Source organism: Zonotrichia albicollis, chromosome 9, assembly GCF_047830755.1.
Source record: "Zonotrichia albicollis isolate bZonAlb1 chromosome 9, bZonAlb1.hap1, whole genome shotgun sequence".
Classification (NCBI taxonomy): Eukaryota; Metazoa; Chordata; class Aves; order Passeriformes; family Passerellidae; genus Zonotrichia; species Zonotrichia albicollis.
Window position 1 is genome coordinate 31957733 of NC_133827.1, and position 18536 is coordinate 31976268.

The 18536-nt window shown below is 42.9% G+C and overlaps 1 protein-coding gene across 16 annotated transcripts in view; it reads right to left on the reverse strand.

The window, feature by feature from the left end:
- The window catches only part of LPP (LIM domain containing preferred translocation partner in lipoma), a 332629-nt gene that overhangs the window by 81736 nt on the left and 232357 nt on the right, over window positions 1–18536 (reverse strand). For all 16 annotated transcript variants that reach the window (XM_074547227.1, XM_074547223.1, XM_074547233.1 and 13 more), the window contains one exon: window positions 2231–2354. In XM_074547227.1, the coding sequence (XP_074403328.1) occupies window positions 2231–2354 (124 nt within the window). The remainder of the gene's footprint in view (window positions 1–2230; window positions 2355–18536) is intronic.

The following is an 18536-nucleotide window of genomic DNA, read 5'->3' on the forward strand; positions in this document are numbered from 1 at the left end:
ATCAGGAATGCCAAGGCTGGACATCACCTCACCTGAAGAGATGAACTTCAGTGGCACACAGTGCAATCAGATCAATCAGGGGCGGCTGGTAATTACACATGACCTGCCCAGAGTAGGACTAAGGTTGCTTGATTTCTCCACCATGCATCATGCATGATTATTCCACCTCTGATTATGCTACTGTTTATATGAATAACACTGGCAAAACTTTACAGTGCTCTGAAGCCTCCTTTCCATTTTCTCATCTCCTGCTGAATTAAGAGCTAATGGCATGGCATTGGTCTGACATTGGTCTGATCTGATAGCCAAATTGATGACCTGAGAGACTTCATGTTCCCACTCTTTCAGCTATGCATCCCTTTTGGATGAAGAAACTTTGATGTACCACCCTCTTGAACAGAGCAGAGCAATCTTAGTCATACAGTATTAGTCTGCAAAATCTGAGCTTCGCAGCTTCATAAATACAAGTGGTAAATAAAACTAAAACTTCACTTCAGGAAGCAATTTTCGAGCTGTGAGGAAAATTAATCACTAGAACAGCTTATCAGGGTAGGTGGTTGACTCACCATTGCTTGAAGTTTTTAAGATAAGATTAGATCTTTTTTTTTTTAAGTCATGATTCAATCATGTTCCTGGGAGAAACTGAGAGGAGGACATTAGGCAGTATAATGGCAAGGTTCTTTCTGACCTTGAGCCAGCGAATCTTCTTTGTTTATCTGCCTGCTTTCTTGGGCAAAAAGGAAAACATAATGGGCTTTGGTCCATCAACCAACTCCTGCCACACAGTTCTGCTTTAAGAAAATTGCTGTAATCAGATCTCATGCTTCAGGGCTTCAGCCATTTGCCTGAAGAGGGCAGGAAAAAAGTTTCCCTCTCTTTCCTGCCCAGCTAATGGCTAAATACATGTTATGTTTATTTGGTTGTAGTTTCATGTTTAAAACATCAGAGAGTAAACCCAAATGGCTATGGACAAAGTCAAAGGCAGAAACACAGAAAATGCTCCCTGGCTATTTTCTATTCAGTTCACCATTCCTGCTCACACTTCAGATCTGTGATAATCATCACTTCTGATGACTATCAGTGTTTACAGAGAAGACATTTTGGTTATTAGGGTGCAGCCACAGAAGGTGGAAGGTACTGATAGAGAATTGGGACTGATACTAACCCCACCTACAAGGGCAATATTTGTTTGATGAGAACATCTTAATCTTCTCATATTATCAGATCTTTTGCCACTGCAAGATCCTTGCTTGTTAGTGAAACTGTGGTCCCACCCACTCTCTGATTAAACCAGATCACGAAAATTTCTTTAAGCCAGAAATGTGTCGGTCCAACCAAACTCTATAGCAAATAGATCTGGGGGCAATCTAAATGAATTTTTAAGAAATGTTGAAATAAAGGAATATAAAGAACACAAAATGAATGGCCTGCCCCAGTCTTTAACTGTACAAACTACAGCAGTTTGTTTCATAATAACATTACTGCCCAAGCCTGTAAGAAACAAAGCACACAGGCAGATCCATTGATCTCACCAAAATCAAGTGGCCAAGACTCTTTGATTTCAATGCAGAGTTCAGAGGTCTTACCACCTATGCTTCATGTAAAGGCAAGATATAATTCTACACCTATAGGTGCCTAAGATAATTATACTCTATAACACTTAAGAAGGAAATTAGATGCATATCTTTTTCCAGGTAAGGAAGATGACACCATTATGAACCAATCAGTCCAGATTTGTCTTACTTGTATTTGTTGGACCCAATTCTGGGTCCCCATGTATAACCAACCTGATTGACTCAAAATGGATTTCCTTTCAATCTGTGCCAGCATACAGAAAATGAAAATCCATGCCTTGGAAGCAGAACACATTTACACTGCCAGATTTTTTTGCAGCTGCAATGAGAAGGGATGGGGCAGGCAGGCACAACAGCGACCGCACCTGAATTCAGACTGGTAGCCTGGAAGCTGGGGACAGATGGTGTGAAAATGAACCAGACACTGAAAAATTCAACTTTATATCCAGTAAGACTATAAACATACAGTGAGTGAGCATGAGATTTATGCTGAAATTACAGAGGAATTCCTATGGATGATTACACTTCCAGCCCAAGCATGGAAAGCACATCTATCAAAACAAGTGTCACTACATTACCAGAGCAGTTGTCAGACCTCCCATTACTGAACCCAGTAAATACAGAAGAGGACCACGAACACTTGTGACATGGCTCACCAAAGTACTCATCAGACGGAGGATTCTCCATGTCATACAGCATTTTCTTGGTCAGATGTTCCAGCTCATCCTCAGGCCTGAAGGCAGGAGTGCTTGATGTAGGTCCAGAGCTTGGATACCCACTCTGAAAAAAAAAAAAAAGAACAGCCTGTGATGTGGTATAAAAGCATTCACACAGTAAGGGGCTATATTGGCTGCTCAGTGTTGAACTTCATTCTTCATTTAGTGTTGAATTTTTTTAAGACACAAGGGATTCAAGCAAGTAAACACCTTACTTAATGTAATGAAAATGGACTCTGAAGACCATCCAGTGAAGTACTATATATCCTCCTAGAAAGGGAAATATCCTGCGCCCCATAATTATATATCTACTGGGTAGCACATAATAATAAAAAAGAAGATTATTACAAGAATAACTTGATACAAATGTTCTCCAAAACTGAAAAAGGCTTTGGAAGCATTTAAGTTCAGACTTGGTAAAAGTTCCCATCACTTAACAACACAGCATAAATGATAATTCTCCCATGGTAGAGTATATGGACAAAGACAGATAATCCCAAGCCATTAGTTAAGTTATCTTCTTGTTTGTTTTGACACAAATCCTGCTGTTACTTTGGTGAGATCAGGAGCTGGTCCACAGATTTTTAGTACTAGAGATACAAAGATTTTAATATGTGTGTAGAACCCAAGATCTCTTGGCCTTCATAAGCTAACAGCCGCATACAGTATTTGCAGCCTAAGAGAGTATTCTCCCTGGAAAACACCAAAAGTATGGCATATTTTGAGAAGCACAGAAATAGTCTTGTGCCTCGAAGTTTCTTAGAAGAAGCTAAGTTTGGTATCCATAAGGAGGAACTCAGTCATCTCAGGATTAAAAAATGCTGACACCAGCTCTCCTTGTGTGCACTGCTTTCTTGAAAGACTTGCATATGAAAACTAATTTATTTATAAAACACATAATTTCAGTAAAGCAAGTGATTTTATTGATTAATTGCTGCCTACATCAAGGAATGGACCTTTGATATGAAACAAGGAAACATTTTTCCATGCTCCATAACTACTTAGATGGCAAGAAAATGTAAAATCACTGGAGAAACAATACATTGACCACTTCTAGGGACTACATCTGACATGATGAATCTTTATTGAGCCAGTGATGTTCAACAGAGAACAGCAGCTTTAAAGCACTGCTCTTCAAGACAATTAACTATATACTTCCATGCATTTTTCTTTCAGGCAAGGAGATTTCAAATGAGACATCAATCTATGCAGAGAAGGTCTCAGAACGGCACTTTGTGATAATGCTTCAATCACCCACTTCCAAAACCCAAACAGCTGCATGTTCCTGACCTCATCATAATTCCTTTTCTGGGGTCCATGCTAGGCTGCACCATCACCCTCCTCACTTGCTGGCCTCAGCAGGAGGTTGTGCTCCCTGGAAGGGCTGGATTTGCTGTGCACACATACTCAATGCAGCAGCTGCACCCACTGCCTGCCCAAAACCCACTCTGCAGCAGAGTAGCAGCAGTTCACGAGGGAGAGGGCTGGAATGGTCCCCTAGGGAAAAAAGTGTACCTGGAATAAGCCCCAGGCTGGATGAATTTCCCTGAAGTGTTGTGCAAGGTCTGTTTGCCACACATTCAGCCTCCCTGACTGAGAACACAGATTGGACCTAACATACATTCAGATTTTCCCACACATGTTTTCTTTTTCCCTGCTTATGAATTTTTTTCTGAACAACATTTAAGGATTTTGTGCATTTCTCCAGGAATTCTAGTTGCCTAGCAGTTGTCTTGAACATCTGGAAATGCTGAACATCCACATACAGAGCAGTAAATTTTTTGTACAAATGCAACCATGCTGATGTGTTTGGGTTACCACAACTTACTTTTGCACATGGGGAGGCAGGCAGTACGGTGATCTGCATTTGCCCTCTAAGCCAGGTAAATGTCACCTCTGTGGGACACATAATTTCGGTGTGGATAAGGCCATTCACATGACTAGAAGTTCTAGAAGCAGGTATTTGACCCAGAACACCCAGATTCCCTTGGCCAGAGCTTTGTGACTTTTTTAGAAGGGCTAGTCTACAACAACTTTATCAGAAATAATATATAGTGTAATCCTAAAAAAAGTTTATTAGTAAGTCAATTAAAATTGTCAAATGTAAGACATTTAATCTTGGAACAACCTGTTTTTTTCCCTTTGCTCTCTTGTTCCTAAGAGCCGATCACGAATCTTTCCTGAACATATATTTTAACACAGCAAGTGCAGCCAAGGATTTATTAGCTTGAGAAATCAATCCAAGCTTCTTAAGGTTCTATTCTAGGTATTGTACCTATTTCAGTTTCCATGCAGAAAAGAATGACCTCTGCTATTCCATCAACAGAGACTCCTTTCCTAGACTTTGCATGGAGAAGACAGCAGGGTCTGAAGTTGATGATGGCCCCCATCCCTGTATTTCCCATTAGTCATCACCAACCTCTTCTGCTGGGCTCTGTCCACACATCATTTGAAACACTGCCTTTACCCTTGGGCCCTGTAATAGATATGGACAAAAACAGAAGGCACAAGCCACAGTCTGTTCACAGAAAAGGGCAGTGAGATACATGGAGCTGAAGCGATTTGCTCAGTATCACACATGGGCTCTAAGGCAAAGACAAATCCTGCATCCTGGCTGCTGGGAGCCCTGCACTTTCCAGCCTCACTCACTGGGGCTCTACCTGGTGTTGCAGACCTACACTGAACACTCTGCAACCTAAAGCCACTGCACCTGCAGGCCAGCACAGCCAGGCTTTGGCAGGAGGTGGGTGAAGCCTCTCCCTCATTTCCAGGCTGGCTTCCCATAACTCCCAACTGGGGAGCCCTCCACAACTAATTCATGAGGGCTTGGATTAGGCCCTTTAAAATTAAAGACCAAAATCTGCAGATTTTCAGTTTTGTCTGACTCTCTCTGGTTTTGGAGGCCACACTGCCTCATACATACAATAAATAGGCTGCTCTCCTATTTTATCTACATTGCACTTTTCCAAACCAGGCAGATTTCCTATCCAGTACCCAATGTCAGCAGAAATAACAAATACCAACCACAATGTTATGAGACACTTGGACTAATTTTGACTAAAATGCTATGCCTTTTTGACCAGCCTTTAAGGAGTGCTAGGCACATCTTTTTCCTCCTCCCATGGCACATGCTGACTACGTGCCTCCAGGAAAATGCATTTCATGAATATGAACATGCTGTTTGCTGGGACACGCACACACACAAACATAGAGAGGAAAGTGTATCCTTAGTCCAATATAAAATACTTGTTTCAGCAAAACAGTTTCCTTCCTCCTCCTTTGTTAGGTCAGGGTAAAAATACTCTGGCTTGCCTTACAAAACAGAGTTGTGGTGTTGTTGTTTATATTAAACTTCCTCTATTTTCTCCTGATCTGTACAATAATCAAGGCTGTCTAGAAATTCAATTTGCTGTCTGATCTACCAGTTAACTAACTTCATGCATTCTCTTTTCCCCATGCACATACCTCAGTGCACACAAATATCCACATCCTTAGCTAGACACAGCTCAAAGAAAGGGACTGCATTGACTTGCAGACCCAAAGCACCACTCTGTCTGGCTAACCACAGAAGCATCAGGGATGATAAACTGATCCACGAAAATGGAAAAGAGCCCAGTAAAAAGCTGGCAGGAGAAACTATGCTTTGGAAGCACAGGCACCTGTGCTACTGAGATCAAACACCAAGCAACTTCAGGGAAGAGAAGACTGCAGGAGCAAGCTCAGGAAGAAAAGGGGATTGCATAGCATGTGCAGATGCAAAAGCATTCCTAAATAAACACTGTCCTGCATACTTAGTTGGGATGTTAAGGAAAACACCAGCACTTCCAGGGTTAAGCCCTGTAGAAGAAAGTATCTTCATGCTACAAAGGAAGTGAGCTAATTGCTTGTGCCACTATCAAAATGCTGCACCAACATCTGGCTCATCTTCCTTATTAAAGTTCAGTTCCTGAAAAGCCAGGTCAAAAGAAGCAGTCGTGTGGAATCACTGCATAATTATTTTGGTACTCAAAACTGATACTTGCTTCAGTGCTTCCCTGGTACATGTTTTCTACTCCAGACCTGTCTCAGATGTAAGGGCTGCCCAGAAAAGGGAGCTCTGCAGTCAGTGTGGTGCATTTGCCAACAAGAACCTTCCCCATCCCCACATAAATATTTACCCATATGGGTAAAAACTGCAGTGCAGAAACTGCAAAGCCATCTGAAGATGATGCTGTGATGAATGCACCATCATTCAGAATACACTGTATGTGGTCATTTTTCTTGTCCATTTGCAAACATTGTAGAAGAAGCTTCTTCTCCCTGGGAGAAAATAACTTCAATTACGTGTTCCCAGTTACAGAAATGTGGAAATTATCTTCTTTTCAGAAGGTAGAATTAGCTGAATTTGGAATTGAAAAGCAGCCAGAAACATCTTTCACTGATAGCTACTTTCTCTTCACTTTTTTCCTCCTGTTTCAACTGCATGAAGTTAGTCCTTTCATTTCACTCACCAAAACTAATAGTCAGTTAAATAGTATTGCAGCATAATTTTTTGTTCAATAGTTTGACAAAGACCACATTTTTAAAGAATTTATTGACTATCCAAAGCCATCACAAACTTTCAGAGCAAGAAATCCAGCATAGTGTCACATCTCTCATGAGTTGTGCTCCCAAGGAAGGATCAAGACTGCCTACAGCTGTAATTCAGTTTATAATTAAGGCCAACTCTTACAGAGGAGGTGCATTAGGAAAAAATATTTTAATTCTTGATTTATTTTCCCAGTGAAAGGTTACAGCTGCCAGAGTACATAAAGATTCCTGAAAAGAGGATTCTGCCTGGAATCCTTGCAGCATGCACATTCCTGGGTTTATTCCTGGTCAGAGGATAACTCATCAAGATCCTCTGAAGAAACTGCCCTGCATGAGGAAATATCCACTGACAGCCAGTGCCCTCCAGCCCACACCAGAAGACCAAAATTTCAAGTGTTGGGCTGCCAGGAGAGAGGGCTCTTCTGGGCCATACCAGAGTGGAACAAGCCACTGGTTCCCTGGCTGCCTACCTGCCCTGCCCCTCACAGCAAACCAGCAATCCAGAACATGCAGTTCTGCCAGCAGAGCCCTCATTTGTTTAACACTGCCTGGCTTTGAAATAGGACAGTTTTGTAACTGCTTCAAAGCTCTAGAGGATATTTTTCTTTATTTTTAAACTTCATTATTGCAACTGTATCCTCACTTAACTATCCATGCACATTGCCTGTCCTAATCCTGCTAAGCTCTTAGTTTCAGTGATCTCTTGTGGCATTAAGCTACACAGAATTTGAGTAATAATAACAATAAAAGTATTTTCCTCTGTTTTAGCTCCACAGCCAGCAATTTTGCACAATTGTCTCTTTTTTTTTTTTTTTTTTTTTTTTTAACACTGTGAAACAGGGATACAGACAGGTAGAAGGGGAGGTATCTTGTTGATAATTTTAAAAGACAGTAGAGCCAGAATGCAAAATCATGATAGAATTGAGACATTTCCTGGACTTTTGAAAATCAGGCTGCTCATACAGATGTCTATTTTGACTCACCAGAGCAGAGCTTTTAGCTTACAGTCACGAACCCAAAATCTTGGTCTTTGTGTACTGATACTGAATTCAACAGGCTCACCATACATGCACCCTAATTTCACTGTAAAATGGGTTCAGCAATACTTCTGTCTTAATTAATCAGTGCTGTGGAGCTGTTCAAGCTTCTACGACATAAGTGACTATACAGAGACAGAGCCTTTTATTAAACATCAAGCATGGTAACAAAAGAACATCACTGTTTTGTCCTTGGATTGTTTTATGCTATTATATGTAAACAGACTAAGTAGTTTTTCTTGCTACTCTTCATATTCTCACTGATGTTTTGAATCTGGAAGGGCTGGTTATTTTTTCTAGGTATTATAAAAACTGGATACTCTGTAAACACCACCATTTGCTTCTGGCTTCTGCACTGAGCATGACTGTGTTAAATGACACCTTCCACTGCTATTCTGGTGAGTCCTTGCTTCTGCTGGACACTATAGACTGTTTATATATTCAGAGCTAACAGCAGATGTGCAAGATTTTTATGGAGCAACATTGACCATTTCTCATGATGAAATACAAAGCAGTGGCTGGTTCTCCAAGTAATAAATATTTTACATGTTATCTCAGGAAACAGCAGATTTAAGCTGTATTTCACATATAAAATACTACATTTTAATGTCCCATTGGTGCTTAAATGTATATACAGAAACAAATGCAGCAGTGCCTGATCTTGCCTGGGGCTTCTTGGCCCTATCATTACACAAATATGCTTTACTTGTCAAGACTTATCTCATATGAAAAGGGGAGCAGCCTGTTTTGTTTTGTGTTTTTCCATTAACCTCACTTATTTTGGTAATAGACATTTTAGGCATTAAAAAAAAAAGCCAAGAACTCAAGGAACAGCTGGATGGTACTACTGAGAGTGAGAATGAGGCACCATTATTATACCCATATACAAATAAAGAGACTGTACCATTCTATCCCTATGGTTTTGGCTGGAAGAGCTCAGTCTGCTCCATAAAATTGTATCAGGAGGTCCTATGCTTACTCATCTCTTTGTTTCAAGATCAAAGGCTTTATTCTGCTCCAAGCTGCTTGCCTTGCCACATCTCTCTGGGCTCAGAGTCAAGCATTCCCTTACTCCCATGGATCATCACCAGCAGTAAAGACTCTACAGGCTGCCTCTCAACACCCCTCCTCTTCCCATCATAATACTGGGGGCTTCCAGGATGGCCTTCAAAGCACTAATTAATTAAGCATTATATTTACTACTATCAACAGGTCAAAATCTGTACTTCAGAGTAGGAGCCATAAACTTCCATATGAGACAACAGTCCCCAGCTGTGCTTTGATCCCAAGCTGCACAGCACACTGCTGTACAAGAGTTTGAATTCACTTCTTGACATTTTGGCTATAGGTCCTGGGGTGCACAGAGCATACAGGACTCCTTGCTTGGGCAGGTGATGAGCCCCAAGACCTGTACAGGGCTCCCTTGTGCCAGTCCAAGGTGGCACTACTGAAAGATATCAAGTTGTGGGGAGCTCCAGTGGCAGTGATTGGCACTCCAAGGGCTCACCATCAACCAAGCCATATTCCCATCTAAAAGCACAAGCACAGAGGCAAACCCAATAAAAATGGAAATGCTTCAATATTCACTGATGAAAAGAGATGTGTAAGCTGACACAGTACTCAACTCACTCAGATGATTCACTGCCACAATGAAACGACTGAAAGAAGCACCTTCCCTCCAAAGCGTATCCTTCTAGCACCACCTTCCCTCCAAAGCCTACCCTTCCAGCACTACCTTCTCTCCAAAGCCTATCCTTCCAGAAGCACCTCCCCTCCAAAGCCTACCCTTCCAGAAGCACCCTTAAAATCTAAGGAAATAACTCAGTTTTGACCTTTTTTTAAGTTTTTCACTTGCACAACCTTTCAGAAAGGCAGAGCTGAACAATTTCCACACACACTGAGGGGTGACACAGTGTGATGGGCTCACAGACACAGCTGGCATGGCACCCACAGTGCCCCAGGAGCTCCCCAGCACTGTCTGACCACCAGTCACCCCCAGAGCTGGGGCTGGACCTGGTGCTCAGTACCAGCACCACCTGCCCTGCGGTTCAGCTTTGGCACCCAGTGAAAAAACAGGCGGCCCCAGCTGCGGGGCCTTAGCAGGTAACAAAAACAGAAGTGCCATGGCATCACTTGTTTCAAAAGAAAAATAAATCTCACCATTTTAATGGTACTAATTTTGCATGTGAAACTTGCATTCATACTGTATTAACAGTTTAAATATAGCTTTCTTGCCAGAAGCCTGAATAGGCTAGAAAAGATACTTAAAATATGCAAATTGTGTTTCTGTTTTAATACACAAAGAAACCTAAAATCATATCACTTTCCATCACCAAGACAGGTTTTAATATAAGTTTTTTTCATGTGAAAACTGTAACAGCAAACAAATGGTTAACCAAGTGTGTTTAACCCACTATCTGTAGTCTCACTTTTAGTCAACTGTGACATGGGCCATTACACTTCCCAGGACACCAATGACTTAAATGAAGACTACATATTTTGCTTAACATTTTAAAAGATTATATATATAAATTACAGTAAAAAAAAAAGGCTTCTCAGACTGGAGCGGGTGCTTGGATCAACATCCATAGCATTGGAGGGTAGGATTCCTGAGCTTTATCCTCAGCAATATTCTTAACCAGTCTGATCCTGCACCCTGCTGTTATAAATGGTGTTCATAACGCTTGGCTGTCTCAAGAGAGTTTGAGAGGCTCAATGAACTCTTCATTACAAAATGCTTTGAGATCCTTGAATGAAAGATGCTGAATGAGTACAAATCATGACTATTAATAATTACCTTTACTAGCCAAGACTGTGCCTCCTTTCACTCACATATGTCTAGATTTTGTCTTTTAAGATTATAACATCTTCAAAACAAACACTGGTCTCCCAACATGTCCTCAGTGGTCTTGTATAAATAAAAGTGATAAGAATAATAGTTGAGGAAACAATAATGGGGCAAAAGCAAATTACATTCCTGCTGGACTCACAAGCTTCTTCCCTATTTCACAACTGGGAGACTTCTACATTTTACTCATGTTCCAATCCCAGAATCACCTGTCATCTTTTCCTAATGTGTAGCTGCTTTCATTCTAAAAGCTTTCCTGTTTTACCTTTAACTTTGCACAGGCTATGTTTCTTGAGGAGGTTACTGGAGGGTGCCAACCCCTTTTAACAAAATGGGCACAAGTTCCTTTGGAAAGAAGATAGGGAGCTCCAAACATGTCAGAGAGCGTAAGCACTGAGTACGACTCTTCATTTCACTTTCAGTCTGTCAGAGAAAAGGAGTCAGAAATTTAAGAGACATCTGGATTCTGTTCAGGCCATCTTATTTTGCTCACCTCTCAGTCAAAGTGAGGTGCTTCAAGGTGCTTCAAGGGTGACAAAAATTTTTCAAAGTGACACCTTTTCCAGTGATGCAAGAGAAAAGAGAACTTGCAAATAATAATGAGAAGATTGCTACTCATCAAAGTCAGAGGGAGCCCTCATTTGCTTGCACCTCCAGGTCTTGTGGTGAATGACTGTAGAGAAGATTATTTAAAGGATACTGACACAGCTCAAGACAATATGTAAGCAGTAAAGATCAGAGTTCACCTCATCTCTACTTCAATTAAAGGACCTCTATATTTTATACCATCTTTATGGATGGTTTTGTTGATGAAATGCTTTATTGACCTTTAAGAGCCTGAAGCTTTACTGCACTTAAAACAACTAATTCTCCTCATGAAGAGCCCTCTGCAGGTATCTGTAGGTCACCTGGATCTCAGCTCAGTCATCTAACATCACGTCAAGTACCATTTGCAAACACATGTTATTTAATTCATGAGGAGCAATCGCCTGGCCCATCAGTGTTGAGCGGACCACACTGCCACCACCCAGCCCTCGCCTATCTCTCTCCAGCCCAAACAAGGACAAGAGCCTCTTCACAAAATTACCAGGCTGGAGTTGGTCATCACTGGTGATTAAACACTTGAAGAACCCTTCACCTTCTGTTATATGGAGGTCCCCACCAGAAGCAGGCAGTTTAACACAGACCTGGCGCTGCTTGCTCACAGGAGAGTCTGGGGAAGGGTTTGGCAGCCAGCTCCCAGTGCAGCTGCACCCATAAGGCATTAGCTGCACTTGAGGTGCTACTGTGATGCTGAGCAACATCAGGCAGAAGACAGGACACACTGGCAGTAAGGAGAGAGATGATGAAATTAAACAGTGCCATCAGGAATAGAGGGAGTAATACACAAGAAAAGAAAGAGGAAAGAGTGAAGGGCTGGAGCCTCAAGTGAGTGTCATCTTGATAGCCTAAGCACTGCTGCTTTAGAAGAGACTTGCACTTGTTTCACTATCAATTACCTCAGATAATCAGAAATAATATTTTCAGAACAAAACAGTGCCAAATTCTATACTGCACTTGGAGGAAAAAGGCTAGGGTAAATGCCCGCCATCTAGATTATAATTTATTTCATCCAATGTACTTACAAAAATGATCTCTCATTTGGCTCACAGCAGTAGAAATTTCTCAACAAAGTCATAATTCTCCTGTAATAGAGTCCAGGGCAATAAAGTATTACTCAAATAAAAGCTCCAAGTCTCCCTTGAAAAACTGCTCAGGAATTTCCCACAATCACATGGGAGGGAAGCTGAGAAAAGGGCAGCAAGAGAAGAGGAATGATTTTTCCTCAGAGAGCACTGCAGGATGAAGACCCAGCACACCACAACTGGTGGCCAAATCATGGCAGGGAGCCAAAGAAGCAGGGATTATGTGCTATCAAAAAATGCTGCAGGAAGCTTCACCATGGCTTTTCAATATTCAAAGGGTTTCAACCTTTTCCATTCAACGCTGGAACAGGAGTGATTTGGCTGTTCTAGTCCTGTTGTGGATCCTATGAATCCTGCTTGTGCAGAGGGCAGGTGATGACCCTTGGAGGGGAAGAGCCCCAGGAGCAGAGAGGTGAAGGTCAGATCTGGAATGAGGGCTCTGGCAACATGGGGAGGGAGGCAGGGCAAAGAGCAAATTAGCATTTAGCAACACAAATACAGCAATTAAAAAAGGCAGAACTACCTCAGTTCAGCAATTAAAAAAGGCAAGAGAGAAGTGCTGGTAGGAAGAGGGAAAAAACATTCAGAAGGCAGCATGCAGTAAGTGATTTGAGCCAGAGCCCAGCATCAAAGGGGAGGATGGAATGAGGCAGAGAGGATGGAGAACAAAGTACAGCCTGGCTAGGAGTTTCCATAGCTGGCAAGAGTCCAGGCAGAGAGGGCACATGGAGATATGCACCCACCAGAGGAAGACTGGCTTAGGGAAGACCAGTGTACAAAGGAGCAATATGAAATGGAAGGGTAATAGCACCCTCAGAGCAGGGAACAAGCAGGAAAGCAAGACCCAAAGGAGAGGTATCAGTGTCAGCTGATTTTACTGAATGATTTCCTTTCTACAGGAACTATCCAATGCCAACAAAACCCTGAAGTTTCAGTCTACAGGATTGGTCAGATGCTTCCAGACACGCACATGTATGTGTGAGTGTGTGTGTGTTTTTAATGGGACAATAGACACCCAGGGCAGAGCACTACACCCTCAGTGTCACTTTTGATTCCTTCCTGGAAGTTGTATATGGAGTTTCAGTGTCACATGATCCTTCTTTCTACTTCCCCTGCCACATGTAGTGTGTGATCCCACATTTGTCACAGGCATGCTTTCCAGCCAAACAGAAAATTACTTCTATGGCCATGATGCTTAAGATGGTAGCACAATCCCCACAGGGGCTTGTGCTGTGGGGATTGTGCTACCCATGGAATAAATGGCAAGGAGAAAGAATTCTGCTTGGCACTGGAGACAGAAGGGAGTATGGGATTCCCCAGATTCAGAGCTTTTCTACTACTTTTCCTTGTCCTCTGCTTTCCCATCAGCCTCTCAAAAAGCCCCAGGATCTTGGCAGCCAAACCAGGCTGTGCACTAAGGATGGGAACATAACTTCCCCAGCTGCAGCCTCTAAGGCTGCTGTCATCCTGAGGGCACAGTACTGTACTGACATACAGACCTAATGATCTACACTGTTCAAGGCATCAAATGCTTTAAGAAACTCACCCTGTTCAGAAGGCCACGTTCAAGCTGTATTTCTGTGCCATCTTTTGTGTGATGCTGGGACTGACTCTGAGGAGGTCAGAAAGAGCCTGATGGCTCAATAAATGAGACACTTGGGAGAGTGAGTCAAACTGACAGCTCAACAAGATCCATGTTTAGTTGTCAAAACATTCCTCCATGTACAGAGATGCAGCTAAGAAGGCTGTCCACATCCATCCTGGGCTGGAGGCAGGCTTATCTCACTAATTGGTTGAGCAGTACTTGGTGGAGAATGGAGTGAACTGGCAGAGGTGGTGACATGTGCAATTAGAGCTGAGGAGGCTGAGAGCTGTGGCTGGACACAACACTGTGCCTGTACCATTCTATGTATACATTCACTTTGTCCATGAACCATTTTCATGTGCTGTACAGCCACAACAGCAGCAGCCTCCTGTATTTTAACGACTTAGAAGCTTGCAGGCTCACTGACAAAAGGGGAAAAACAAAGGTGTATATACATATACATAAATTTTGCTGAGTTTACTTGAAAAGGACAGGCTAGACATTCAGATGCTGCAAATCAGTTGCTCCAGGGAACTCGCTGATTTACACAGCAGTGGAGAATCTAGCTCAACATGCCAAGGTGAGCAATGTAATCAGGTGTACATTGGCTGGTTGAGAGGCACTATTTGAGTCAACAAGGCTGTCCAAACCTAGACCAGACTAACTGCAGCCCCCTGAGCCCTCAGCTGCATTTGTCTCTCACAGAACAAATTACACAGGGAGAAAACTTGCTTCCAGACTGCCAGACCAAGAGTGAACACCGCAGACAAAGACCCCACTCTCTGGGGAAATGGGTGATTGAAGCCAGCTTCCTTGCAGGTGACACTCCAGGGTTCACTTAAAATTAAGTTAAAAGTCTCTGTTCCCATCTGTGGGGGACGTGTCAGACTGGCTTTTATGGGCTCCTGTTACCAACTCCCAGTTCAAGCTAACATGTTTTTCAGGGCCTTCTCTCTCCTGGCTCCCTCTTTTAGAGGATTCTTTTAGAGGATTTTCAGAGGAAGCATGCCTCCTCTACCTCCTTCCTCACCTACACTTTTTCTAAGAGCCATGCAAATTTCAACAGCATGTCTAGAAAAACAGTTGAGAACATCAAACACTTTACAGAATCCTTCCTCTTCTTTCTCTCTACACAATGTATTCTCTCCATGCTCTCTTTCTGCCCTTCTGCATTAGTTTTACACTATTAAATAAGAGATTCAGGCCCCCTCCCTGTGACCCTCATCTGAAAATCACTCACACACTTTAGAGGGTTTGCAACACAGAGGATGAGAAAGTGAGGCCAGCAAAGTGCTGGAAGGGATTGCCTGGGGAGAGTCTGTGATTTCCATCACTGAGGCTTTTCAGAGTAGGAACAAACAAATATTTGTGAAGAATAGCTTAGGCAGAGTTGATCCTGTCTCTGAGCAGCAGACAGATCTTCAAGTCTGTTCCAGCTTTACTGTTTATGCTTCTGTGATTGTGATAGCAGTTGTGACATATTCTGCAAACGGAGTTGAGCAAAGCCAGCTGAAAGCCCTATGGATCATCTTCAGGGCTGAAGCTGCTTACAGGAAAGGAAGCTCATATGCAGTGTTAAGTTACTTGGTGGTTTTGCTCCAAACACTAAATCAAGGAAAGGTTGTTCAGCAATGGTAAGACAAAGAAGCTCGGTCCTAAGCAGGCCCTGCCGTGCTTTTACCATCTCCAAAATGCTGTATCTCCAGCTTTGACTCCAGGTGCATGAGGCAGCACATTCAAAGCACCCACTGTATGGGCAGTAAATATCTGTGGTAGACAAACAGCCAGCTTCTTTTGTCCTAGTCCTCAGGAATGCCCATCTGGCATTCGGTGCTGAATCTCTATTAAAACCTCCCAGAAGCTAGACAGGATGCAGTGAGTCTGGCCAGGAGCATGGAAATGGCAGGCAAAAAGCATTCAGAAAATCATCGTAGGTGCCTCAGACTGCAAAATACTCCACGTGTCTGTTGTGCAAAAACCCACGTGTGTCCGCAGTGGATTGAAGGAAAGAAGTTACTCCAGAAACACTGATGCCAGCTCTCCCTGCAATACCACCTTCTGGGGAAAACAAATGGTAGGGGAGCTATCTAACCTACTCATCACAAAGTCTTTATGCCACAAGACGGTATTTACTAGCTGGTACCAGACAACATTCAAGCAAGAACAGAAAGTCACTTTCCCAGCGCTCCTTGTGAATTGCTCCCATCTGGGCAAGAGAGCAATCCAAAGCCCTTATGCCCATGACAGCACTGCAATCACACGCTTGGTGTTTTACACCCAAAATAGCGGCAGCCAGACCACGGCGCGGCTCGCACAGCGATGCAGCTGCGCTGATGAAGAGGAGCCACTGGAAGCGGTGCTGGGGGCGCGGGTTGCTAGGGAACGTGGCAAAGCCCTGCAGATTTCCTCGCTGGCTCTTTCCCCTCTTCCCATCTCACTCGCACTGTGCCAGCATCTTCGCCCCGAGAGTCCCGCTCTTCCTGTCTGAAGTGTGCAAAAACAAATCTGCCAGCAACAATGGAGCACGATTGCTTGGCATGTGTTCCCGAGGAAAGAAATTGCTCTAGCCTTTGATTTTCAAAGGCAGCCAGCTGACGGGTCGAGAAAAAAATCCAGTCTCCATTTTCTCCATGCCTGTGTGTTACTTCATTCCACCTGTGCGACGGTTAAGGGTGGGTGGCAAGCCCAGGTGGCACAACTCAACAAGCTGAGTTTGTGGGAGCTGTGTCAGCTTGCAGATGGCAAGACTGGTACCCTGAGCGTCACACTGTGTCCCCTGGACCCCTTCACTTCCCCTAACATGCTCCTCCTTGGGAGTGGCTGCAGGAGCCAGCACAGTTCTGCAAATGTGGCTGGGCACTGCATGGTGCTCCCACTGCTCCAGGGGCCAGCAGGGCTTATGGAAAAGGGCACACAAGCAAAGGAAGAGCTACCAGAGAAAAGGGAGGGAAGGGAAAAGAAATTTCTGCCGTCTTAAAAAAGAGCTGGGAGAAGGAGAGATCAGTGACCAAGGTGGAAACATAAGGCTTTCCAGTATTAATCAATCTTTAAACAATTTGACTGAATGATTAGGAAATGCAATGCTCCCTACTGAGGCATTAGAGATTTATATTTAGATGTTAGGTGTTTTTTTCCACCCTGCATTATTTTTAGCTACTCGTTGATGCTAGGCTAGTGGTGGCTGCTGTTGGATCGATGAGCTCCTCTGTGATGGCAGCTGGGTGAAATATGCCAGTAGGAAGTGGGATATAATTCATCCAGGATGCTGCCTGGAATCCCTGTCTGCATGAGGAGATAGTGGGACAGCAGAGCAGTGGCTGGTTCCCCAGACTTGTACTCACACACCAAGGCTGCAGGCCTGGACAAATGTTCTTCAATACCAACAGGGACTTAATTAAAACCTAAAAGCAGCAGAGATGAGACACCTAGCAAGCTTGTGTAACCAAGAAATAACAAGAGAGAAAAGATTTGGAAGTGATTTTGAGAGCTTGCTTAACAAACTCCTTTATCCCAAGAAGAAATAAAATAAAGGATGTATTTGACATATTAGACACGTGATTCTGGACAGAGGAAGAAGCATTTCATTCTCCTAGTAACAGCACACCACAAATCTGAGGTATCCACAATGCTTGTACTCATAACGTTCTTTGGACAAAAGGAAACTCACATGATCCCCAGGGCAGGCCAGACCTGAAATTTCTACCCATTGCAGGGCTGCATCTTTGAGAAGAACCATCACCTGATAATGAAGGAGTAAAACAAATCCAAGAAATGTAAACCAATAAAATGCTAAATATTATGTCAAAAGACTAATTTCTTCTTCACTCCAGGTAATTTGTAATTCGACTGCTTTGAGATAGGAGGATTTATGTTTCTTCCTAAGAACAGAGCCTCTTACTCAGTGTGACAGCATGATCTCTTATCTCATGACAAGCCAGGCAAGGATGGTCAAGGTCTCATCATGAACTTTGCTCAGCAGCACAACAGCAGCACACCAATATGCAAATATCTTCCATGAAGTCATGCTATGTATCACGTGTCAACCTCTCCACAAACAAGGATGAGTCTCATTTTATGAGGGACTACAAAAAGCGGAATGCAAATGCATGTCTGTATATCAGCATTCCTATCAAGAAATTGCCTTGCACCTCTGTGTCATCCTCCAGAGACCCTGGAGAAAGACCTTAAAAATGAGAAATAGTTCCAGCATCTCCTAGAGAAATTGTGTGAATGCTACTATCTCACCTTCATTTCCCCTTCAATCTGCATTTCAAAAACTATATTCACCTGCAGACACATGCTAGGTTGATACATGTCAGACACACTTTACTCTTCAGTTCAAGCCATATGGTTCTAATAATAGTGGTTAACAAAGGAAGAGTATGTTTTCACTTGTAATTTTTCAAATCTCATCAAAAAATGGTACAACACAGAACACTGCAGAGTGCAGCACAGTACATGTGCTCAGTCACATTTTGCACAGCTCTGCACTTGCTCTGCTAATATCCCTTAATATTCACAA